This window comes from Pongo pygmaeus, chromosome 11 (assembly GCF_028885625.2).
Source record: "Pongo pygmaeus isolate AG05252 chromosome 11, NHGRI_mPonPyg2-v2.0_pri, whole genome shotgun sequence".
NCBI classification, from domain to species: domain Eukaryota; kingdom Metazoa; phylum Chordata; class Mammalia; order Primates; family Hominidae; genus Pongo; species Pongo pygmaeus.
Window position 1 is genome coordinate 108,295,304 of NC_072384.2, and position 26,275 is coordinate 108,321,578.

Sequence of the window (26,275 nt, forward strand, 5' to 3'; positions counted from 1 at the left end):
AAAGTTAACTTTTAATATATATTTTCTTAAATAAAATATGACAGTTAAAATTTATAAAATTATAAAAGTAATATAATCCCATTACTGAAAATTTGGAGAATAAAGATCAACAGAGGAAAAAAATATCTATAATCTTACCACCATAAAATAACCACTTATTGCTTTGGTAAAACATTTCCTTCCTGTATTTATTCCCATCTCTATCATAAAAATTCATAGCCAAAATCATAATAAAATCAATTCTAATGGTAATGCTTCTTAGTCCTGTTAAAACAGTCACTGTGGGCTAATGGAAGAGAAATTAGGAAACCTTCAGTTTAATTACAATTTGTTCTCAGAATCTCCAAATGACCCTGATCAAGAGGTTTTTCCCATCAGTGAGCTTTTCCTCAGCTCCACAAGGGCAGTAGAGCTTGCCTTGAATACCTCTCAAGATGTAGAGATAGGAAATGGTTTATGTAACATGAAAAACCCCTAGCTAAATGGAATGTGAATATTCAAGCTAGGATACAAATAAATTTTTTTTAAACAAAACTAAGGGGAACTATTTGGAAGAGTTGGGGTTGTTTGATTTCCTTAACATCTCTTTGCTACGCTTGATATTTTTGATTAGGGGGATAGGGAAAGTTATCTTCAAAGAGATTTTATTAGAAAATGGCTATAGAAATTGAGGATAGGGTTTAGCGCTTCCTAATCTTGGAGCTCAATTCAATCTTCAGTATAACACCAGAAAATAGATGAAATCCTGCTTTAAAAATAATTAGGATTATTAATACTCCAGAGGGCAGGCCAGGAAGTGCTTAAGATGACAGATTTCATTCTGTTCTGCAAAACCATTTTTTTACTCTTTTAAATGGATATTCAAGCCAGTCACGTACTTGCTATTAAGGATAGCAGACAGATCTAACAGAACGATGTCTGGTCTTGGAAACTGATAGGTCTGAATTGATCCTCACAATTAGGAGAATTAAGTTAAATCCTGATATCTGAGAAAAGACAGCCAGACACTGGACTAAATGGAATATAGTTACTTAATGCCAATGAGAGATGATCCAGATAAAATCCACCAGGTCCACTTTTGCTTTAAAATCTTCCTTGGTCCACTAAGAACTTGGGAAGGAGTGGTCTGACAAAGGAGATTTTCCTCATGTGCAACATGGATGAAGCAAGTGTACCTAATATCTTCAATTACCTACCTATCCTCTCAAAATCAAATCTAATTACTCGAATGACCACCACAACAAAACATCCTGCTTTACAGAGAGATTTTAAGTGTCAATGAGGGCTACATTGGTGATTTCTGTGACCTTCAGAGCTCATTGCAAACAGACTCGGATCTCCTCCTCCATTTCATGCCATCATCAACCATGCTTGCCTTTTCATTTTTCTTATTCAGTGCCACCTTTTCTGCTTTTGCTTTACTAATTGGTGTGTATACTGGTGGCAGGTGCCACACACCTAAGCTCTCAACGGATCACAGAGCTCGGACTGCCTCACTCACTTGCTCTCTATACACCTCTCACAGCTATCAAAGCCCCGCTCCAAGCAGATTAATCCAAAATTTCTAAACCAAGCTCAACTATCATTCTTTCCCTCTAAATAAGTTTTTATCTAATACACATATGGCAAATATATTTATAGCCTATATTCAAAGTGTCAAGTACAAGAAGCAGAGGATAGAATGATAATTTTGTCTGGTAGAGAGGAAAGAAAGAATCAGGAGAAGAAAAGAGGTTTTAAGCTGGGTTTTAGGATTTGCTGTTGTGGGTGAGGGCAAGAGGAAGACATGAGGTGCGAAACAGCATGGCATGACAGGGAAATAGACGGATGGCTGTAATATTAATGAAGAGATTGATGCTGGGAAACGGTTATGGATGAAGGAGCTAGGAAGGCAGGCAGGGACTAAGGATCACGAAGGCTAAGAGAATTGTATTTGTCCTGTATACAATCGTAGTCAAAGCTAACCATAACTGAGGGCTTATGATGCGCCACACCCTGTGCCAGGTGCTTTCTGTGAATCACTCATTTAAGCAAACAGCAACCTTATGAACTGGGTTCTATTATTATTTCCATTCTAAAGGTGAAGAAACTAAGACTGAGAGCGAGTAAGAAACTTACTTAAGGTAAGATTAGGACTTTTCTTTTGAAATATACCAGCCAGAGAGCGATGCTTAAAGGCAGGAAGCGCAAATAGGAGGCTCCTCACTTCCTTCATGTAAGTGAGACTAAAGGTTTGAGTTAGTGTGGTGGGACTGGAGTATAGTGGAGAGCATGGCCTCAAGAGCTAAAATAAAGGCTTGGTTTTGCTAACTGCTTAGGCAGCATAGGTGTGGCAGAGGGAGGAGTCCAGGATGTCTCCCACATCTGGCAGTGGTGACTGTGGGGCATTCACCAAGACAGGTAATGTGCACTTGGGGGAACATCTGGTGAGTGTGATGTGATAAGGCCAATTTGGGAACTGCTGAGTTTGGGACAGGCTTCATTCTTTCATTCATTTAATATACATTCCTGCTTGTCTACTATGTGCCAGAACTGTGCTAAAACACATTCCGTGTGCCCAGAGAGCTCACCTTTATAGAGAAAATAGACAACAACTAGCTGTTATATAGATGTTATGATAATGAAAATAGTAACAGCTTCCATTCATTAAGTGCTTATCATAGTCATTTGCTAAGTGCTTTTCTTATATTACCCCAATTCACACAACTCTTTTAGGTAAATATGTGAAATTATGACGAGAACATACTATGTGCTAGGTACACACTATGTGCTAGGCACTGTTCTAAACATGACACATACATTAACCCATTTACCCAGCAGTAACTCTATAAGGCATTAATATCCTCATTTTACATATGAGAAAACTGACATCCAGAGTCTAAATAACTTGCCTAGGTTAAACAGCTAACTAACAAGTGACAATGCTAAGACTTGAGCCCTGGCAGTCTGGGCTCGTTTTACAGATTACAAAACTGAGGCTCTAGGAAATTCAAGCAATTTGCCCCAACAAATCAAGCACCTGATAACAGGTAGAGGTTTTAACTCCAAGCTCCTGCTATTAATCCCTTAATAAGTGCAATTCTCAAGGTCCACATGACACAATAGTGGCACGAAGGAAAGAGCCAGCAATGCAGTCAATGGGGAATGGTGGGGAGCAACCAAAAAGCTGTCACCACGGAGGACATGCCTTCTTTAGCTCTCAAAGCATAAGCAAGGATTCCCTAGATGGATAAAAATATCTGGAGCACAGGTGGAAAGATGGTCACTAAACAAGAGAAGGGGTTCTTCTTTCTCTCAAGTTAGGAGGGAAAACAGGATAGGTAAAAATATAGATAGATTTGTAGATATTCATATTCATATTTCATAACTTCATTTTTCTCCTTGAAGTAGGAGACAAGGTCATATGCTGAGAATATTCAGGAAGAGGCGTCTTGAAAACAGTGAAGATTTGGATGATTATTGGGTAGAACTGGAAACAGAGTTGCCCAGGGATATAGTAGAAAAGGACATAAGCCAATTGACCACTCACAATTTTCATGTTTGTTTTATTAGACTCCAAAGATTCCAGGTAGGTGACAGCTCTAGGGCGCTTCCCCACCTACTTGCTCCCAGGTAACATAGTTACAATGAAAGTAAGTCTCAGATATCTGCTAGCAAGGTGGCATCAAAACAGACATACACACATAGACCAATGGAACAGAACAAGAACCCAGAAATAAATCCATGCATTTACAACCAACTCATTTTCAACAAAGCTGCCAAGGACCTACACTGGGGAAAGGACAGTCTCTTCAGTAAATGGTGCTGGGAAAACTGGATATTCATATACAGAAGAATGAAACTAGACCCCCTCAGGATATACAAAAATCAAATAAAAATGTATTAGAGACTGAAATGTAAGACCTGACAAATAAAATGACCAGAAGGAAGCATTGAAAAAATGCTTCAGAACATTGGCCTGGGCAAAGATTTTTTGGGTAAGACCTCAAAAGCACAGGCAACAAGAGCAAAAATAGATAGGTAGGATTACATCAAGCTAAAAAGCTTCTGCATAGCAAAAGAAACAACCAACAAAGTGAAGAGACAATGTACAAAATGGAAGAAAATATGTGCAAGCCATTAATCTGACAAGGGATTAATAACCAGAATATATAAGCAACTCAACCCAGTAGCAACAAAAATAAATCTTATTTTAAAATGAGCAAAAGATCTGAATAGACAGTTCTCAATAAACACATACAAATAGCCAACAGGTATGTTAAAAAATGCTCAACATCACTAATCATCAGGGAAATGCAAATCAAAACCACAATGAGATATCATCTTACTCCAGTTAAAATGGCTATTACTCAAAAGACAGAAAATAACAGATGCTGGTGAGGATGTGGACAAAAGGGAATGAATGCTCAGACACTGTTAGTGGGAATGCAAATTAGTACAGCCACTGTGGAAAACAGTATGGGAGTTCTTCAATAAAGTAAAAATAGAACTAACATATGACCCAGCAGTCTCACTGCTAGATATATAACCAAAAGGTGGTAGATATGGAATCAACTTAAGTGCCCATCAATGGACAAATGGATAATGTGGTATATATGCACAACGGGATATTATTTAGCCATAAAAAAGAATGAAATTTTTGTCCAGGTGTGGTGGCTCATGCCTTTGGGAAGCCAAGGTGGGAAGACTGCTTGAGCTCAGGAGTTCAAGGCCAGCCTGGGCAACATGGCGAAACCCAGACTCTACAAAAAATACAAAAATTAGTCGGATGTAGTGGTGTGCACCTATGGTCCCAGTTAGTTGGGAGGCTGAGGTGGGAGGACTGCTTGAGCCCAGGAGGTCAAGGCTGCAGTGAGCCATGACCGTGCCACCGCACTTCACATCTTGAGTGACAGAGTGAGACCCTGTTTCAAAAAAAAAAAAAAAGAATATAATTCTGTCATTTGCAGCAACATGGATAGAACTGGAAATTAAAGTGAAATAAGCCAGCTCGGCCCGGTGGCTCACTCCTGTAATGCCAGCCCTGTGGGAGGCCGAGGAGGGTGGATCACAAGGTCAAGAGATCGAGATCATCCTGGCCAACATGGTGAAACCCTGTCTCTACTAAAAAATACAAAAACTAGCTGGGTGTGGTGGCACGTGCCTGTAGTGCCAGTTACTCGGGAGGCTGAGGCATGAGAATCACTTGAACCTGGGAGGCGGAGGTTGCAGTGAGCCAAGATTGTACCACTGAACTCCAACCTGGCAACAGAGCAAGACTCTGTCTCAAAAGAAAAAAAAAAAGAAAGAAAGAAAGAAAAAAGAAATAAGGCAGGCACAGACAAGACAAATATCACATATTTTCACTCTTACGTAGGAGCAAAAAAATTGATCTCATGGAGGTAGTGAGTAGAATGGTGGTTACCAGAGGCTAAGAAAAGTAGGGGGAAGAGGGGAATGAAGAAAGGTTGGTTAATGGGTATAAAAATATAGTTGGAAAGAGAAGTTCTAGTGTTTGATAGCACAGTAGGGCAACTATAGTTCATAACAATTTATTGTATATTTCAAAAATAGCTAGAAGAGAACATTTTGAATGTTCCCAACCCAAAGAAATGATAAATATTTGAGGTGATGGATACCCTGATTTAATTATTACACACAGTATGTATGTATCAAAATATTACATATACCCCATAAACATGTACAACTATTATGGATCAATTTTAAAAGCAGTCATACAGCCTGTTTCCATATAAAGCCCCTTGCACAGAAGGTACATTCAAGGCAGATGTCACAACATTCTGGCAGAAGGATCAGAAAAGCTTCTGGTAATTGAAGTATGTTATCTATTATGTGTGTAAGATGCAGGATCATAACAGAATCCTAAGCCTAGAGTGCTACTCCAGTAGGGAGTTAGATTCCTGGACTTGCCAAATTCTACTACCTTTTTTATGCAAGGGTAGAAATGCTGTACCATATAGCTAATCAATTTATATATCTTGAAGACTACTAGGTTGAAAATAAAGTCGAGATGTCCAATAGGCAATTAAAGCCACAGATTTCAATTTTAGTAGCAAAACTGGAGCTGCAGATAAAAGTAGGAATTATCAGCATAAGAATCCTGGTAGTTAAAATGATGTAAGTGAGAGAGATGCCCAATAGAAAGAGTATAAAGTGGGAAACAAAATAATGAATCTTAAGGAGCCCACTATTAAAGGTGTAGGCAGAGGATAAGAAATTAGAGAAAGTGACTGAAAAAGAAGAGTTAGAGGGAGGAGAACCGGGGGTGTGTTATCAAAACCAAGGCAGGAGAATTCAAAAGGAGTATGGTCCATCTGGTCAAATAGTGTATCCTAGAGAAGTCCAGTAGAATAAGAAACTGCCAAGGGTCAACAAGATTTGGCAAAATTGGGTTGGAGAAGAGACGAGATTTGGCAAAACTGATGGAGAAGAGAGGAGAAGACCATGAACACAGGCAGAAGGGATAAACTTTCACATGACAAGTAATGTTTCTTTGGTGGCTGGAAGGAGGACAATGAGGATAGATGCGGATGTAGGCACGTTTATAGGTCAGTTGACAGGATTATTGCATAATCACCTCTATTTTCTCTACGAAGTAGAAGATAATAGCACTTCACAGGGTAACTTGGACTGGGTATTTCATCTTTTTAAGATCACAGATGCTGAAATAAAAGAATCTGATGAAAGCTACTGATATAAATGGAATACAACTTCAACAAGCTTCCAACATCACATCTAAGTACCTACTGGCCCCCATGGCCGCAGACAGCTTTTTTCTCTTATTCCTTGCTCCAAGCAATAGCCAAACCCTCCTATTGTTCACGCAATTCCATCATTCTCACTGATTCAACCATATCATTCTAGCAATTCTCTCTCTTCTGGATAGTTTACATCAGCATAGAAAACATACGGTTATTGTTTCCATTAAAACAACAACAAAAAAATCAAACCTAACTTGATCCCACTTCCCTTCAAGTTACTCCTGACTTCTCTTCTTCCTTTTATAGCAAAACTTCTCAAAAGAGTTGCCTATTCTTGTTTCTTGTTTCTCTCTCTCTATTCTACGTTGAACCCACTTCAATCAGACCTTCGCTCCCACCACTCCATTCAAACTGCTTTCATTAAGGTCACTAATTACCTTCACATTACTAAAGCCAATCGTCAGTTCTCAGTGCTCATCTTATTTGAGCTATCAGCATCTGTCACAATTCATCTGGAAACACTTTCTTCACATGGCTTGTCAGACACCCTGGGATCCTTCTACCTCACTGCTCATTCCTTCTTGGCCTCCTTTGCTGGTCCCTCCTCTTGTCTCTAGGCTCCTAAATTGGAGTGTCCCCATGCTCACTTTTCTCCTCTATTGACCTGCATTTTTATAGCCACTAAGCCTGCTATTTATACTTCCTGAAGAGCCTCCTTGGCTGTTAGCAGTTACTTTGCAAAGCTATTAGCATATACCTGTGATTCTCACTTGCTCTTCTTTTTAAAAAACAACAGTGCTGATGAAGGCCTGAGGATGGCTCAGTGTACTGTTCCTTGCTGTTGGCCCATGGTCAGAAGTCTTCATAGCTTCTCTCAAGGTTCTGGTTCTAGTTCCAAAGGCCTGGATTTGCTAGAAGACTGACCTTCACATGAGTAGGAGTGCTACTCTACTATAAGAAATATCTCGGGCCACACAGTGGCTCATGCCTGTAATCTCAGCATATTGGGAGGCCAGGACAGGCAGATCACTTGAGGTCAGGAGTTCGAGACCAGCCTGGGCAACATGGTGAAACCCGTCTCTACTAAAAATACAAAAATTAGCTGGGCGTGGTGGCATGTGTGTGTAGTTCCAGCTACTTGGGAGGTTGAGGCACAAGAATCATTTGAACCCAGGAAGTGGAGGTTGCAGTGAGCCAAGATCATGCCACTGCACTCCAGCCTGGGTGATGGAGTGAGACAATGTCTAAAAAAAAAAAAAACCCGACACAAACAAATGAACAAAAACAAAACAAAACAACAACCACAAAACAAACAAAATATCTTGGATTATATAAGTCCTTGCCTAGAAAGATCACTAGCATGTTCATGTGTGTATTATTTTCCCATTTTTATCCTCCCATAGTGTTGTGATGTTGAAGATAAGATCAAATAAAAAATAATAAAAGAGGCTCCTCTCTCTCAGAATTCACTCTAGCACCAGAAGTAAAAACTGCTCTATATGTCTTTTTAAATGAGGAAACTAATAAGAGTCACAGTTAAGAAGCCTTTCAACTGTGAGATATATAAAAAGTATTAGGTAAGGTCTTGCAGCTTTTATGAGACTACCTAATCTATCTGCTTCAAATTGTTTGATCACCATCTTTATAATCCACCTGAGAACATATGAACACCTGAATTATTATTAAGTGAACTGAGTTTTTGTACCTACCTTATATTTTGAAGTATCCCAGTTGTGGACTATGCGTGCTGGGATGAGAAAGCTGTCATCCACGTGGCAGCTACTGCAGTAATACCACCCACTGTAGTTGCACACCTTGGCTTTCCCATTGGAAAGACCTATGGATCGCTGGCAGCCTGTTCAAGGAAAAAGAAAGATCTATGATTGCTGTTGTACTTTTAACACTACAGAACAAGGTTATAGAGCTCTAACATCACAGAACAAGGTTATATTTCATTTACCTCAAGGTAAATGAAAGTCTGCAACAAAAAAGAAGTTACAGAGAATAGAGTTGTACAGTTGTGTCCTCTTCTTCCTAGTCTGACAGCCTGTCCCTTCACCTCCTAGGGTATTGCTGTAAGGGTCATAAACTGGTCCCCTGTCTCTGGTTTCTTCCGATTCCATCTCTTCTGCATACAGCTGCCAGAGATCAGTCTCTCTACAAACTTGCCTTTATCTCTCCTCACTGCCCTGCTCAGAATTCCATTTCCACCAGGCACTTTGCTGAGGGCATCTCATACAGAATCTTGTTTAACCAGCACCACTTCTCTATGAGGAAGATATTATTGACTCTATTTTATAGATGAAGAATCTAAGATTTTTATGAGGTTAAGTATCTTGTCGGAGTTCACCAAGCCAAAAAAGCCAGAGTTTGGATTTGGCTCTAAATTGGATGCTAAAATAATCCCCAAAACTGTTATGTAGCCTTACTTTGCTTACCAAATCATTGTAAGGAATTTGGCCTCTGATTGGCTCCATCTCACTTTTCTAACTTTCCCTCCCACTACTGTCCAATGGGAATGTAATCACTTTATTCCAGTCAGAGAACTCTTCTCATTGTTCCCCAAATAAACACAGCATGCTTACTCCACCCTCCGTATATTAACACTTATTACCTCTCCTTACACAGCACCCTCTTCTCTGCTCTTTACTTCAACAAACCTTGCCCAAGACTACTGGTTGCCTACAATGCCCTTTTCAGATCTAAGAAAGTCCATGACTCTGTGAGTGCTGTCTTGGTACTGTCAGCGAACCTGGTAATAATCATAGCCCTTCCATAGGGAAGCCACTCGTTTTCTTTAGATAGGAAGAACTACCTTCTACTGAGTATGTAAATTCCATCACAATCATCCCCATGGACAAAATCCTGGCAGATCCAGAACAGGTAATCAAGAATACACAAACAGCATCATTAATCTGACATTCCTGGTCTACAGCTTTCATTTTAGAAATCCTTCCATGTGGCCCATTTTATGGTTGGGTGCCAAGAACTATATGGATCAAAGAGATCTGGCACTAAGCCTATTTCATGAAGTGGGGCAAAAATGAATTACTCTTTCAGTACTACTACAATTACTACTACGACTACAACTACTACTACTACTACTAATATAATGATCAGTGTTGTAACCCTTTCCATTACAAGGAGGTCAAACACATTTATTTAACAAACTACCAACCTAAGAAGATTCTGATTCACATGAACTCCATGAATGAAAGTATCACAAGACTCAACAGAACTTTCATTTTCATCACAAATACTACGTCATCAGTAATTAAGCAGTTTCCCAGTGCATCCTCTAGAAAGAGAATTAGATCTCACTGTTTTTAAATACATGAGAAATGGGAAGAAGATAAGTAAATATATTAGTATTAGGCTTCCAGAGCTTGATCCAGTTCCTTTCTAGAATGGCTATTTCTTTACTATTGAGCAGCAAAAAAAAATCATAACAAGCTCCTGTTCTTCAGACTGGCTGAGGAATGAGAGGAATGTGTGAAAGATGAGTTAGAACCAACACACATGTAGCTCCTGATTGACAAAGAAGATCTTGCTACAGTCACAGGGCTGTGAATGTTGGAATGCTGTTCACTGCACTCACTGACTGCACTACTCATTTGGCATTTAGCACGTGCCTCTTTAAATTATCATGCCTTTTTATGGGCTTGTCCAACCAGGACCACACTAGAAACTCCTCAGATCTATTTTTTTTTTTTTTTTTTTTTGAGACACAGTCTCACTCTGTTGTCCAAGCTGGAGTGCAGTGGCACGATCTTAGCTCACTGCAAACTCCACCTTCCTGGTTCAAGCGATTCTCCTGCCTCAGCCTCCTGAGTAGCTGGGACTACAGGCTTGTGCCACCATGCCCAGCTAATTGTTGTATTTTCTTTTTTTTTTGAGACGGAGTCTTGCTCTGTCACCCAGGCTGGAGTGCGGTGGCGTGATCTTGGCTCACTGCAACCTCCACCTCCCAGGCTCACGCCATTCTCCTGCCTCAGCCTCCCGAGTAGCTGGGATTACAGGCGCCCGCCACCACGCCTGGCTAATTTTTTGTATTTTTAGTAGAGACGGGGTTTCACCATGTTAGCCAGGATGGTCTCGATCTCCTGACCTTGTGATCCGCCCGCCTCGGCCTCCCAAAGTGCTGGGATAACAGGCATGAGCCACCGCGCCCGGCCAAATTTTTGTATTTTCAGTAGAGACGGGGCTTCACTATGTTGGCCAGGCTGGTCTTGAACTCCTGCCTTGGCCTCCCAAAGTACTAGGATTACAGGCATAAGCCACCATGCCCGGCCCGATCTATTTTTTTATCCTCAGCACTTAACACAGAGCTTTACAAATAGCAGACAATCAATAAATATTTATGTTGAAGGGATGATAAACTGAGTACTATCTGGCACATGTACACTCACATAAACTGTATATATATACAGAAATTTTAATTTTCCATAGTGATTCCAAAACTGATCCTCTTAACCTGATCACCTGCTTCTGAAAACAGCCTTTCATTAATATCCCTGTTAAAATATGTTGCCCATTCTAAGAACTATATATTACCCACGTTCACATAGGAACTGTGGAACTGGCTAGGCATAGTAGCTCACACTTTTAATCCTAGCACTTTGGGAGGCCGAGGCCAGTGGATTGCTTGAGCCTAGGAGTTTGAGACCAGCCTGGGCAACATGGTGAAACCCCGTCTCTACAAAAACATTAGCGAAGTGTGGTGGCATGGGCCTGTAATCCCAGCTACTGGGAGGCTGAGGTGGGAGGAGCACTTGAACCCAGGAGGTCAAGCCTGCAGTGAGCTGTGATCATGCCACTGCACTCCAGCCTGAGTGACAGAGGAAGGCTCTGCCTCAAAAGAAAAAAAAATTTTTTTTAAAAAGAAAGAAAGAATGAACTGTGGAACAGAGTTCAGTGGAACTTAATATATCCTAGACAGTGGGATACTGCTATTTCCAAAAATTAGTAGACAAATTGACTGAACACTAAAATGACACTGAGTAGAATCCAATCCTTCCTAATGACTTAAAAGGTGACCATGTTATTGCAGAAATTCAGGATCATCATTATAGTTTAAATTCTCACCAAAGAACACTAAAAAAAAATTTTTGGATATAACAGACATCAGTAAGCATTTGCTGGATATTTATATATTCCCTAGTAGGCACTACTGGGTTTATCTGTCTATAATTTTAATGAGCTTACTCTAATTTTCTGGATGCAACACACATAGGCAATATTAACATACACAAACATGCATTTTAAGAAAGCCTATAGCCTAAGAATGTTCACATCAACCGGGCACACAGATCCAAAGCTCACCATGCTGGGGGATCAACTCAGTTAACTAATTGAGTTAAACATCCTCGCAACTATGCACAGGTCTCCAGGCTCATAAAAGACAGAGATGAGAGAACATGGATAGGGTCCATTCGGGTTTTAGTTTGGACAAAAGCAGCAGCACATAAACACCTACCTTTAGTCCTTGGGTGTCTTTACTTTCATACTTTATTTAGAACCAGGCTATCCTACTCCTGGTGCTGAAATCACCCTAATGACCCAGAAGTAGGTTTGAACCTGTCTGCATGCTCGAAACTACTTTAGGCACATGGTATACAGACCATCACTAGTCTAAAGGCAGGAAGCCTGAGTCTGTTCTTGCCTAGGCACCACTGTGACCCTGATCATCAAATTCTCTAGGCCTTGCTTCCTCACCACAAAATAAACCTGTTAGCTTTAATTGGTGAATTGCCAAATTTGAGTGAGCAATGGAATTTTCTGCAGACGTTTGTGAGAAATGTGGACCCTTCTTCCCACTGAGATGATTTTGACTCTGTAGATCTTGGGTAGGGACCAAAAATCTGCATTTCTAATGAAATGAGCATCCTCCCCCTCCCATCCTATCCCCAACCCACACGCGGGACGTTGACGGGTAAAAGCTGAGGATTGCTCCCTGATTTCCAGGCGACCTCCAAGGTCCCTTGAGCTCTAAAATTCTGCTTCTATTCAACAAAAGTGCAGAGGGGGTGCAGACTGCTCAGTGAAAAGCTCAGAATTTGTCACACAGTTTACCCTCTAGGCTTCAAAAAAATCAATATTTTAGGTACTTAGTCAATTTCTAAAAAACTGGCTATGTAGAAACAACCTGACTTCATTTTACCAGTGTTTTTCCAGAGCATTCTTGTCTCCACTGGGAGTATCCTATTCACTTTAAAAAGAATGAAAACTTTTAACCCCCAAATCCAAAGTATTTGTATTTGAAAGAACATAGAATTGTTGGAAAAGAAGATTAGAGGCTAGTTAGTGGCCTGATGTAGATTCATTTTCTAAAAAACAACACATGCCATTTATTTGAAGAAGGAAACACGAGTTTTTTCAATTAACTGCAAGATTTCCTTTACTATCACAGTAGCAAATCATGGACTAAAAATGTCTGAAACAATTCCCCATAAAAATACACAATCTGGGATTTTACTTTATCATTGTGGGCTTTTTAACAGGGAAAATTTTTTCTTAATAATCACTGTTACAAAAAACCATTTTTTTAGAGGGTGCCAAAGCTGGACTCTGAAGAGCGACATTATGGGGAGAAAAATAGAGCTGTAAAGTAGAGACAAAAAATAATTAATTGAAATAACTAATTAGGGCTTATTTACATATTATATTTTTATGTACTTTCAAACAGACTTTTCAGCAATGTTTCTAAATTAAAGGGCATTTGTAGTAAAGAACACTCCACATGTTGGATCAAAGCAAATACATTCTTCCCAGACTCTTTTTGAAACTTTTCAGAGTGTATTCAATTCATAGGAACAAAAAACTATCTCACCAGAGAACCCACTGGCCTTTTTTTTTATTATTGCTTCCCACTCCACTTCAAATCTTTAATGAACACATGCTCTGAAGAGCTCAGCCTCCCCTCTGATACACTCTTGGAAACAAATGTCACCATTTAACCAAAATCCTATTTGCTGCACGTACAGTCCATTTCCCAAATGGCCTTTCACTAAATACACCCAAAAGAATCTGTTGCTGGGGGTTGTGCAGAATTTTGGCATACTTCTCCACAAAAGCACAATCTTTCTTCTAACAAGTGTACCTAGTTAACTCAACTGGCTGCAGTTGTTGTTACTGAAGCTGCGATCTTGAGGAAAAGCCAGCCACCTTCTCTCTACTTTACGACTATTACCTTCAGTTCTCCTTTCCCTGACCAGCAGTTGGAAAACTCATGGGCATAAGAGGGAAGAACGAGAAAGCTGTGGCTGGATCCAAGTGAATCTCTCTCACTAAGGAAGGACCTCATACAGTGCTAAGTGTGGTCAGTTATGCCACCCACTTTCCATCTCTTAAAGTAAGCTTTTACCTAATTCAGTAAGGTGAATCCAGTCTTTTGCATTTAGAAGGTAGAAATGCTCTAGGAAAAGAACAAGGGCAAATAAAAAAGAAGAGAAGGTGCCTTTGTAAAAGGAAGGAAAAGAGATAAAGAGGGTGAGAGGACACATTGTCGTTTTCTCTGTAAAAATAGAAAAAAAAATCTGGCGAGTTTCACATCCTCTTTTATTTTATGCACTAAGTAGGGAGAGATGTCCACAGGAATGAGCAAGGGGACTTCCCTGTCCCTCCTTCCATCCCTCCATTTTCCTGGCTGGGGACAGTGAACTGCAGTAAGCACTGTGTAAAATGTTGCTTGAAGGCCTAGACTTTGATCATATGCTCTTCAGACCAGATTTCCCAAAATGAAGAAAAATAGACATGCAGGTTCAAGGACTTGCTATTTTACAAGGATTAGGGGTTAAAGTCATAAAGAACTTAGCTTTCCCAGCTTATAGTCTCTAACCATTAGCTCATTAAATAGTCAAATTTTGAACCTGTGCTTTAAAAAATAAGGTATTACATTTGGTATACAATTCAAAGTCCTCCCTGGGATTAGCACAAAGTTGGGCACAGTGTTTAAAGAAAGGATTATTTGACACAGAGCACAAGCAATTTTTGCAATGTAGCTTTGAGGTCCATTAAAGGAAGTAGAGGCAAAGCAAACCTGGGCCCCATACTTGCATCCTCCACTGTCAGAGGGAACAGAGCTGAAATTTGAGACTGACCACACATATGTAGTCTGAAGTTAACATGGTGAAACTGAAGCTATAGAATTCTACATAACTATAAAGTAGAAAGGGGGTAAAGAGTGAGGGACACTGAGAAACATCTACTCAAAAATCAGTGATCCAAAACTTTTTGCATCCCAAGCATCCAAGTTATTCTGTCTTTGGGACAAGGTGGTGACCCATAAAGTAGGAGCTATCTGTTTAGCCATAAATCAATTAAGACATTAAACATTTGGATGGAGGATCAGGCACATGCCATTAAGTATACATTCTGTCGGTTACAAAGCAAATAGTATCCACAGCATCTCAAATAAAACTAAAGGAACAATAGGGGAAATCCGGAAAAAATCAATTGTGTGCCACGTGTAATTGCTAATGCGGATAGTATGGCATGCAGCTGATAGTCTTTGGGTTGAGTTCCTGGACTTTAGACTGCAACACTTCAAAATTATTTTCTCCATAAGCCTTTAAGTCCCTTCATAGTGAATTCTCTTCCCAGGAGTAGAAAACTTCACAGTTGGGAGGAAATACACATGCTCAAATACAATCCTGAAATGTACTGATGGTTGTTTCCAAAGCTACACAAAAATTCATTTCTGTTCATCAGAATTTTTTTTCTCTGATGGGCTTCGTTTTATGTTCATCTACAAATTTTATAGCAGTGAGAGATTACATATGAGAAATTGTCATTCCTTGTTGGCTGAAACTGACTCATGAAGTTTCGCTGCACAAGCCGGGTGTGGTGGCTCATGCCTATAATCCTTTGGGAGGCTGAGGTGGACGGATCTCTTGAGGTCAGGAGTTTGAGACCAGCCAGGCCAACATGGTGAAATCCCTACTAAAAACAGCATGGTGAAACCCCTACTAAAAACACAAAAATTAGCTGGGCGTGATGGCACATGCCTGTAACCCCAGCTACATGCCTGTAATCCCTGCCTCTCCTTGGGCAGGAGAATTGCTTGAACCTGGGAGGCAGAGGCTGCAGTGAGCTGAGATTGTGCCACTGTACTCCAGCCTGGGCCACAAAGCAAGACTCTGTCTACAAAAAAAAAAAAAAAAAAAAAGAATAAAGTTCCACTGCACAGAGATCTGACACATGTTAAAAAGCATGTTCCTACCATGGGTGACACACATTTAGGTTAACTTCAGCTGGCACTTGTAGAATGGACTGCTGCTATAACTAGGACAGCTCTGTCCTTAAGAATCTCACAGATGTAAGTAACTCCTCCTAGACACACTGAATGTACCTAACCAAAGAATTTCCAGCCGGGCACTGGTGGCTCACACTTGTAATCCCAGTACTTTTGGAGACCAAGAAGGGAGGATTGCTTGTGGCCAGGAGTTCGAGGTTATAGAGAGCTATGATTGCACCACTGCACTCCAGCTTGGGCAATAGAGTGAGGCCCCATCTCTACAAAAAAGTTTCTAAAAATTAGCCAGGTGTGGTGGTCTGCACCTGCAATCCGAGCTACTTTGGAGGCTGAGGCAGGAGAATACCTTGAGCCCAGGAGTTCGAGGGTTCAATGAGCTATTATTGCACCACTGCAAACCAACCTAAGTGACAGAACGAGACCCTGTCTCTAAAAACCCTGTCAACACAACAATATGGCAAATATTATGTTTGTAAAGTATTAGTACTGTGCTGAGACACAGTGAATGTTCAATACACATTATATCTAGAGAGAGAGACAAGAACAGACAGATGCATGAAACAGAGATTAAAACCAACAGACATAAACTGTCCAAGACAGGGGCCATCTATGAAGTATAATCATGTATTACTAGATTATACTTGCAGAACTAAGGCAACCGAAAACATAAAATCAATTCAGATTAGAAACTCCAATCTGAATACTAATTGGTTTAAAATGTAAAGCAATTCTATAAGCTGTTAAGAGTTATTTGGGTTTTCCCCCTCTGAATATTTAAATAGCTAAGTCAGCTTTGACATGTAGGACCTATGTTGTGTTAACAGTGCTAGAGGTACTATATTTAAATAAGAAATGAAGTGAAAATCACATGTCAAGTAATTACTGCTGACTGAAAATATAAACTTGCTAAACTCTACAATGTTTATTTAATCTCATGGAATGTTGTTATTAAGATTATAAATCATGTGAAATAAATTAATAAATACCAAGTAGATTCTAATTCAAGTTGAGAAGTGTCAAGATTTATTGGTCTTTCAGGTAAACAATGATTGAGAACCTAAAGTCAATATTTAGTCAAAATTTATCTTGAAAGGCAATAAATCTTGATTTTTGCTAAAGCACGTTAAGTAAATATGTGTACCATTTTAGAGAATCTGACTGCTTTCTATCTATGAAATATCTACCCCAAAAGTTGTAAGTATAATGATCTGTAATACAGATTTTCACTTCCCAAGACATGACTTGAGTTGTTGAGTTACTTTTAATTTTTCTTAGGATAAGATGCTTCAATAGTGCTTTTATTGGTGTAAGATAAGTTTAATATTAATAATAAAATCTTACAAATTCAGCTTCTAGTATATTGAAATCAGTCTAAACTTAGTATTTTTTTCATGCTGTTTTTTCCTAACAGTCTATGACTAGACTTTCTCATTTACTTCTATGTTCTTTCCCCAGTCTTTCAAGAAAATGGTAAGCAATTTAAAAACAAAAATAAATAAATAAGAACTAAGCAAATGGATAAACACTTATATTATAAGCAAACACCTTATGTAAGACAGGCTTACTATAAGCCGGGCACTGTCATAACTACCTTACATACACACAAACGAACATATGTAAATACATGTGTATGTCTCTGTTCATTTAATCCTCATACCAATTCTATGAGGTAGGTATTATGCCCATTTTAAAGAATAAGAAACTGAGGCAGAAGACGAAAAAGTAATTCTGTCCACTGTACAAAATTAAGCAGATTTTGTACAGCTGCTTAAAAGGCACAGCCTAATAAAAGTGGCAATGTGGCATTTTATGACTAACACCAATCAACTATAAAGGGGAATTTCCAAGTAGTTATCTCCTTTTGTAAGACATTAGAAAAACTGTCCCCTGCAGATGACAAAACAAGGACAAAAACTATGAATCAATTTACATAAAAGAACATAATTTAGCTCATCAATGAATATAGCCTGGGACATCACAGGCATTAGCATCACCTCTGAAGATGAAGGATGAGGGGAAGAAGAATATAAATCTATAAAGTAAACAGCAGAAGATGAGATGAGGAAAGGAGGAAGCAATCACTATTGTGGAGATTGAGGAAGGCTGTGTTGACATAGGGGCATTTGAGCTGGGTCTTGAAGAAGAGAAGAGATTTTGGAAAAGGAACGTTCTTCATAAAGGCTCAAGTCAGAAAAATGGAAGCACCTTTGGAAACACTGGATATTCTAGTTGTCTGAGACTCGTTGTAAATAGAGGAGTATGAAGAAAAGAGCTTGGAATGATAAAGTGAAGCTAGAACATAAGAATCCTGAGTGCTCAGAGTGAGAAGTCCTAATTAATAAGATATAGCACTTTGGGAGGCTAAGGCAGGCAGATCACGAGGTCAGGAGTTCGAGACCAGCCTGGCCAACATGGTGAAACCCCGTCTATACTACAAATACACACACAAAAAAATTAGTCGGGTGTGGTGGTGGGTGCCTGTAGTCCCAGCTGCTTGGGAGGCCGAGGCAGGAGAATCACCTAAACCCAGGAGGTAGAGGTTGCAGTGAGCCAAGATCACGCCATTGCAATCCAGCTTGGGTGACGGTGTGAGAATCCACCTCAAAAAAAATAAAAAAAGATATAGGAACAACCAGAGTTTGAAGCAGAGTAGCAACGTAAACTTAAAAAAAAAATTTTTTTTTTTTAACATTTTGGAGACAAGGTTTTACTCTGTCACCCAGCCTGGAGTACAGTAGTACAATCATGGCTCATTGCAGCCTCAACCCCCTGGGCTCAAGTGATCCTCCCACCTCAGCCTCCTGGGTATCAAAGGTTACAGGTGCATGCCACCACACCTGGCTGATTTAAATTTTTTTTTTTTTTTGCAGAGACCCAAGGGTCTTGCTATGTTGTGCAAGGCTGGTGTTGAACTCCTTTCCTTAAGCTATCCTCCCGCCCTGGCCTCCCAAAGTGCTGGAATTACAGGCATGAGCTACTATGCCCAGCTGCAATGTACGCTTTGAAAAGATTAATTAGCATGAAAAGCTGGAAGGGGAGGGAACTAGTTGATAAGTTATTGCACCAGTTTGAGCTTGATTAAGGTGGTGGTCTTGGAAACAGGAAGAAAGAAAGAGAAGGAGATAGCATGGGGACAAAATGCCGATGATCTGGCAACTGACAGACGTTGGGGGCATGCAAAGGGACCGTTAAAGATGCTCATGATGTTCAAGCCTGTGACTCATGTGAGAAACCCATCAATTAGAAGGAGCAGGTGGTTTGGGGGAGAAAATGCTATTTGAAGCATTTAATCCAAAAAACATAGTTCAAAAAATTTGAGCTACCAGATCTACTGATGCTTAAAGCTCAGGTGATTGAGAATAATTCCCCTTATTGTACAAATCAGTTTGAATCGTATATTCTGTTAGTTGCTACTGAAAGCATTTGATATACTTGATATCAAATGATGGTTGGTGAAGGTCCTATTTTTATAACCTACTACTTTCACTTAAATTTATGTAAGATGCAGAGGTCTCAGATTATAAAATATTATGTGGTGGCTGGGCGCGGTGGCTCACGCCTGTAATCTGAGCACTTTGGGAGGCCGAGGCGGGTGGATCATTAGATCAGGAGTTCAAGACCAGCCTGGCCAACATGGCGAAACTTTGTCTCTACTAAAAATACTAAAAATTAGCTGGGTGTGGTGGCGGGAGCCTGTAATCCCAGCTGTTTGGGAGGCTGAGGCAGGAGAATTGCTTGAACCCAGGAGACGGAGGTTGCAGTGAGCCAAGAATGTGCCATTGCACTCCAGCCTAGGTGACAGAGCGAGACTCTGTCTCAAAAAACAAAACAAAACAAAATTATGTGGTATGAAATAATCAACATCTATTTCAGCAGAAGACATTTATTAATTTATAAAGAGGTGAGAAAAAGCTAGATGAAGAAAAGAAGACATCATTGTAGGCCTTGACCTTTGGTAGCACAGCAGTTCTCAACCAAGGGAGATTGTTGTCCCAAAGGGGATATTTGTAATGTCTGCAGACATTTTTGGTAGGATGGGTGGGTGAGCTACTGATATCTTATGGATGAAGGCAAGGAACACTGCTAACCATCCTACAATGCACAAGACATCCCTCCACAACAAAGAAGTATCTGACCTAATATGTCAATAGCGCCACTGTTGGAAAAACCCTATGACAACAGAAAGACGGGGGCAAAATAAGAGATCAATAGGCTGATCCTACTTAATCACTTTTCTCTGCTAGCAATGAATATACCATTTATTATGGGAAGACGGAAAAGCCCTTTCACCAGTTCTACTTTCTTACCTTAAAAAATGATTTATGCTGGTAGGTAAATTAGTGTCATGAAAAAGAGGCACCATCATCTACTAGACTACCTGCTAGTAATATCTGCTCCAAGCTTGGCTCTTTTCTTCACAAATTAATCTTGGTGAAACACTGCTCACGAAAAACTCTTACTTGAAAAACAAGTGCATAAACAGGGCTCAGCTGAGCTGATGATTTCAGACATGAAAGCTGCTAGTGGTGGATGGAAAGAATGCTTCTTGTCACAGTTGACCTCCCTCTTTCTCTATCAGTTCTATTTTCAACATGGGGCTACCAAGATTCTCTATATATTCTCCTGCAATCTCAGACAGGAAAGGAAGGTCAACCTCACCATCCTTGAAACAAGACAAATGCTGGGCTGGGCTACTTGAAGCACTGAGAGCTTCAGGGGAAGATGTCTAATTAAATAAACTCTTGACTGGATGTGGTGGCTCACGCCTGTAATCCCAGCACTTTGGGAGGCCGAGGTGGGCGGACCACCTAAGGTCCGGAGTTCGACAGCAGCCTGGCCAACATGATGAAACCCCATCTCTACTAAAAATACAAAAATTAGCCAGGCGTGGTGGCACACGCCTATAATCCCAGCTACTTGGGAGGCTGAGGCAGGAAAATCGTTTGAGCCCATGAGGCAGAGGCTGCAGTGAGCTGAGGTTGCACCACTGTACTTCAGCCTGGGCAACAGAGTGAGTGAGACTCCATCTCAATAATAATAATAATAATAATAAAATAAAATAAACTATCTTACTGGAATGTTTCTCTGAACCAGTGCCAAGCCATATTAGAACCCAAGACAAAAGGAGAAATCAGGAATTCTAATACTGTCTCTAGTTAAGCTTTTATATTTTGTTCATCATGGACTTTTTACATTAATTTTGATTTTTAAAGAATATCATATTAACATATTTTTAAAATCTTTATTACAAAGGGTTTTTTGGCACTTCCTTAAATTCTGTACCCAAAGCACATGGCTCTCTCACCTTACCCTAGTCCCAGTCCTGTTCTGAACACTTTTGCCTCACAGAGAATCCAATGTATGCTGCACTTAACATTTTCTACAGTGATTTCCCCTGGTATTTAGCATTATATTAAACCACTACTAACTCTCTTTTTGCGATTCCCCAGTTACATCTCTCTTTTATGATTGCTTCAAAAGGCCAAGAACCTCCTATTGGCTTAGAGGTTCAGATTATTTTGGGGGGTTACCTGAAAAGCAACCTGTCTTTTCTTACTGTTTCTGGAACTTACATTTTCTTCCAGCTTGGATTTAGAAGTCGCTTCTTACATCAGTCTCCTCCACTCTGTAGCTTCTATCACATACAGTGTCCTACCAGGGTCCCCTCTGACTTCTCTTTCACACCACTCCCCATTCCTAATGCCTGCTTCTCTTTCCTCATATTTTATGAGAGTCTCATCTCTTTGAACTTTACAGTATCCTGAAAACAAAACCTGTCCTCTTCTTTGCTAAAACCTCCTAAAAAACCCTGACAGCATTTCTTAGAGTAATTCTACTTGAGCCATTTTGGTAATGATAACAATTTGATAAAATTAAAGTCATAAGAGTGGATCCGAGTAGTGCTAGGAACAGTCTCAAAGTGAAAAAGATTACTTTCATCAGCTTCCTTTAAATCCATGCTTGAATTTCTTCATTTTCACCCCAACCAAATTATTTATGTTGTGCAAGATTTAGGGACTGTCTTGGTCTATTTTCTCTTCCTTTATTCTTCTCCCTTTTGCCTTCTTTCCAGGCTTTTCTGTCTCTTTAGAAGCACATGTTTGTGACTGCCTCCAAAGCTAATCTTTTAACTATACGTTTAGTATTTGCACACAAGCTATTTGTATCAGGTTATTTAGACTTACTAGGTAAGACGCAAGTGGAAAACTCCTATTATCTGGAACTCCTGCTTCTGGGGAATCCCCTAGAGTGATATTCCTAGCTTCTCTCCCCATCCCTTATCCAGCCCTCCCACAGATGGAGAAATTAGGTATCTGACTGCTGAGTTAAGAAGAAGGACCCAGGCATGCTCAGCTTGGCTTTCAGGAAGCAGGTTTCTGTCTGCTGTGATAAGAGGACATGATGGCCTTCAGGAAGCAGATTTCTGTCTGCTGTGGTAAGAGGACATCATGGCCTTCAGGAAGCAGGTTTCTGTCTGCTGTGATAAGAGGACATCATGGCCTTCAGGAAGCAGGTTTCTGTCTGCTGTGGTAAGAGGACATCATGCCCATCAGGACTCCAGCTGTGGCCAGGTGAGTAAGTCCATCTAATTTAGGGGTCCACTCTATAATAACAAATGTGATCTATAAGCAATATATGTGATATTTTAATCCCCATCTTCCTGCATCTTGGCATAAGAAAGAAGAGGTATTATTCATTTATTAACCCTGTAAAACTCCTGCAAGGATGGTGGCCCACACAGACAGCATCTAATAATGGGAGTGGAGAGGAAAGGGAAAGGCACTCAGATGCATGTTGGTGGGTGACATTATTGAGAGATGAAGATCACACAGTAGAGTCGGGCTAAAACGGCTGCCTGGAAACCTTTAGCATTATCAGGAACCTTTTACTCAAGTTAAAACTCCCTATCCTAACAATGGATGAGAAACATCATTTTCCCAAAGGTTTTCCATCCATTATTAGGCCATAAGACGACTTCTCTTTATCTAAGAGATCATTTGGGGAGCCTCCCTGTAGTTTCTGGGGAAAAAAATTGCAGTGATGTACTAATTACTGAATTAGGATATGTCACTTTTGGTTCAACTGATATTTTATAACATTTGAATTGTACATAGTCAAGACAGTTTAATCTTCCCTCAAAATAGAGTGTTGAAGAGGCTGACCCACAAGACTGAAAAGGCTGGCTCGGGGCCATATAATAAATCAGTGGCAGGACTATAAACAGAAGACCAAGCTCTTGTGCTCCTAATTTATTACTTATCCCACTGAGTATGGATGCCTCCCAGCCACCACATCATGTGTGTCTATTATTTTGTCTGGTCTGGGGCTCAAGAAAAACACCTTTATTGATGAAGATGGAGAAGGAGACCAAGACTCAAACTAAGTCAATCCTCTGTGTCAGAGGTACAAGTCTGCTGATTTAAAAGAGAAGCAATTTTCAGCAAAGTTTTTGGTTCAGCCCTACATGATTTACTTCCTTTATAGAAAAAATATGGGTAAGGCACAGTCCTTGGTACACTGCTATATACCTGGTTAGAATGTGATTTTTCAATCTTTTGGAAATTGATACAAACCCATATGTCTTAGGTTTTAGAATCCTAGTTTCCTTCTGGAAGTGGTATATGGTAAGTATGACATTTTTTTTCAGTTAAAGGTAATAAAATCAATTTTGTGGTTGCTTTTATATCCATTTAAGAAAGAAACACCTTCTATTTTTAGCCAAGATTTAAGAGGGATATCTGGGTTAGATAGTGGAGATCACAGAGTCACTGAGTGTGCTTGCCCATCGTCCCACCACTCTGAGTTGCAGCTCTGAGAGGGCTGCAGACAAGCTGAGCAGTCCAGAACTGATCAGTTTCTTGTCTGCCTGGTCCCAGAAGCACCCAAAAAGATACCACCAGAAATCTCCCTTCCCCAGGTGGATGCTGTCAGTGTTGGAAGTAGCTGACTGGAAATGAGGGAACAGGGCAAGTAGGCCAAAGCTTCCTCATTCTGTGGGGGGAAATCACACACATCATTCATCCTCCTTTCATCCAGGTTCCATTTTTGCTGTGGAAATGTTCCATTCAATGTTCTGGGCTATTGTATAACAATTTGTCTAGTCTTTGTCCCTGATCTCTGGCAGGGAGCTTCTAAAACCCTTGGAATTTCCCCAAGTGATATGAATATCTTTGTTATTCACGAGCCCCTAAGATCACACCTGAGTTTATGCTAATGGTGAGTCATAGTGGGCCACTAAATAGCCTCAGAATGGGGGGTGGTCAACAGAAAGACCAACCACACGATTAGAGGGTTGGGACTTTGGGCCAGCCTGACCTCCAGGAAGGGGAAGGGGGCTGGATATTAAGTTCAGTTGCATGGCCAATGATTCAATCCTTCATGCCTACATAATGAAGCCCCAGTAAAAACTCAGGACACTGAAGCTCAGAGGAGCTTCCTCATTGATGATCATAACAATTTGATGGGAAGGTGATGCAGCCTGATTCCACAGACAGTGGGAACAGAAGTGCTGCATTTATGGCCCTCCCACACCTTACCTTCTGAGTCTCTTCATTTGGCTGTTCCTGGTTTTTATCCTTTATAATAAAACTGCAATTGTATGTATAGCATTTTCCTGAGTTCTGTGAGTTGTTCTAACAAATTATCAAACCTGAGGAGGGGTAGGAACCCTCAAATTTGTAGCCAGTCAGTCACTGTGCAGGTGGCCTGGGAACCCCCTGAACTTGCACTGGCATCTGAAGTGGGAGCAGTCTTGTAGAGGGCTGAGCCTTTAATTTGTGAGGTCTGTGCTAATTCCAGGTGGTCAGTGCCAGAACTGTATTGCAGTATCTAATTGGAGTTGAAACAGATTACGTGCAAATAAACCATGCAAATAAACTCTGACAGTGCAGTGCCCAGAGCAGGGGATTGTACCTTATATCTGAGGAACCCTAGTCCTGCAGAGATGGTATTATGGTTAAGTAAGTTAGGAAATGTTGTATACTTTTCTCTCACATTAGTAGAATAAAGGCTCTAAGAGGTCCTATAGTCAAAAATTAAAAAAAAAAAAAAAAAAAAGAAGTGCCCGGAAACTTGCAAGATTATAATTGGTTTGCTAAGTAGGGAACATGTTAACTGTATCTACAGATGACTCCAACATTGGATTCCTAGAAAAGATGGTGAAAGTAGGAAACCTAACGGTGGGTGTTGGGATGGCAGTTCAAGCATTACAGTGGAGAGAATCTGATAGGTCCTAAGTCAGTGTGCCGGGATGGAGAGGGTGTTTTTGAGAAAGTAACATTTACGTTAGTGGCCTGAAGAATGAGCTGGGGGTCGTGCTGGGGATGGCAATACTCTGAGGAGGCAACGGCATATGCAAAGGCTCTAAGGTGGGTGAGCAGAAAGTGGCGCATCTGAGGAACAGAAGAAAGCCAGTGTGGCTGGAACAGTGTGTAAGGGAGAAAGTGGCAAGAAGGCCAGAGCTGAAACTGAGGAGGTGGGCAGGGTCATTAAGGATGCTGGTCTTCCTTCCAAAAGAAGTGGGAAGACACTGAAGAATTATAAAGAGAGGACTACCAGGGGTCAGTCTGAATTTTAGTAAGGTCATGCTTGCTGCAGTTGAGACAAGATTTAGAAAAAGTCAGAACGAAAGCAGGAAAACTGGTTAGAAGGCCACTATAGTCATCTTGGTGAAAGATGACCCAGCTGCAGCAAATAAAGTGAGGGAGGTAAAGGAGATCTCAAAACTCAAACACCAACTATGTTTACCAAGTATAAAATAAAAATTAGGCATGACATTAGGATGTATTAAAAAGGAAGCTGGAATGTAGGTAAAGAATTCGGGCTAACTCCTTCCTTTCTTTATACTTGCCACCAGGTAGACCCTGTTAGAACATCATTGACATTTCCAGAATGTAAGGAAAACATGGAAACCTGGAGATGTTTCAGCAGATTGATACCCCAATGGCTAACATATTGAACATATGTAGAAGAAATAGTTAAGGGAAATGTGCCTATATAAACTAGAGAAAACTCAAGTATGGGTTGACTCATTCACTAAGAACATCCTGGCCGGGCATGGTGGCTCACGCCTATAATCCCAGCAGTTTGGGAGGCTGAGGCCAGCAGATCACCTGAGGTCAGGAGTTTGAGACCAGCCTGGCCAATATGGTGAAACCCTGTCTCTACTAAAAATACAAAAATTAGCCGGGCGTGGTGGCACATGCCTGTAGTCCCAGCTACACAGGAGGCTGAGGCAGGAGAATCACTTGAGCCCAGGAGGTGGAGGTTGCAGTGAGCTGAGATCACGCCACTGCACTCCAGCCTGGGCAACAGAGTGAGA

The 26,275-nt window shown here is 40.5% G+C and overlaps 1 protein-coding gene across 2 annotated transcripts in view; it reads right to left on the reverse strand.

Moving 5' to 3' along the window:
• PLEKHM3 (pleckstrin homology domain containing M3) overlaps positions 1–26,275 on the reverse strand; it is a 204,045-nt gene that overhangs the window by 116,403 nt on the left and 61,367 nt on the right. For both annotated transcript variants that reach the window (XM_054478417.2, XM_063647837.1), the window contains exon 4: positions 8,411–8,556. In XM_054478417.2, coding sequence (XP_054334392.1) covers positions 8,411–8,556 — 146 coding nt within the window. The remainder of the gene's footprint in view (positions 1–8,410; positions 8,557–26,275) is intronic.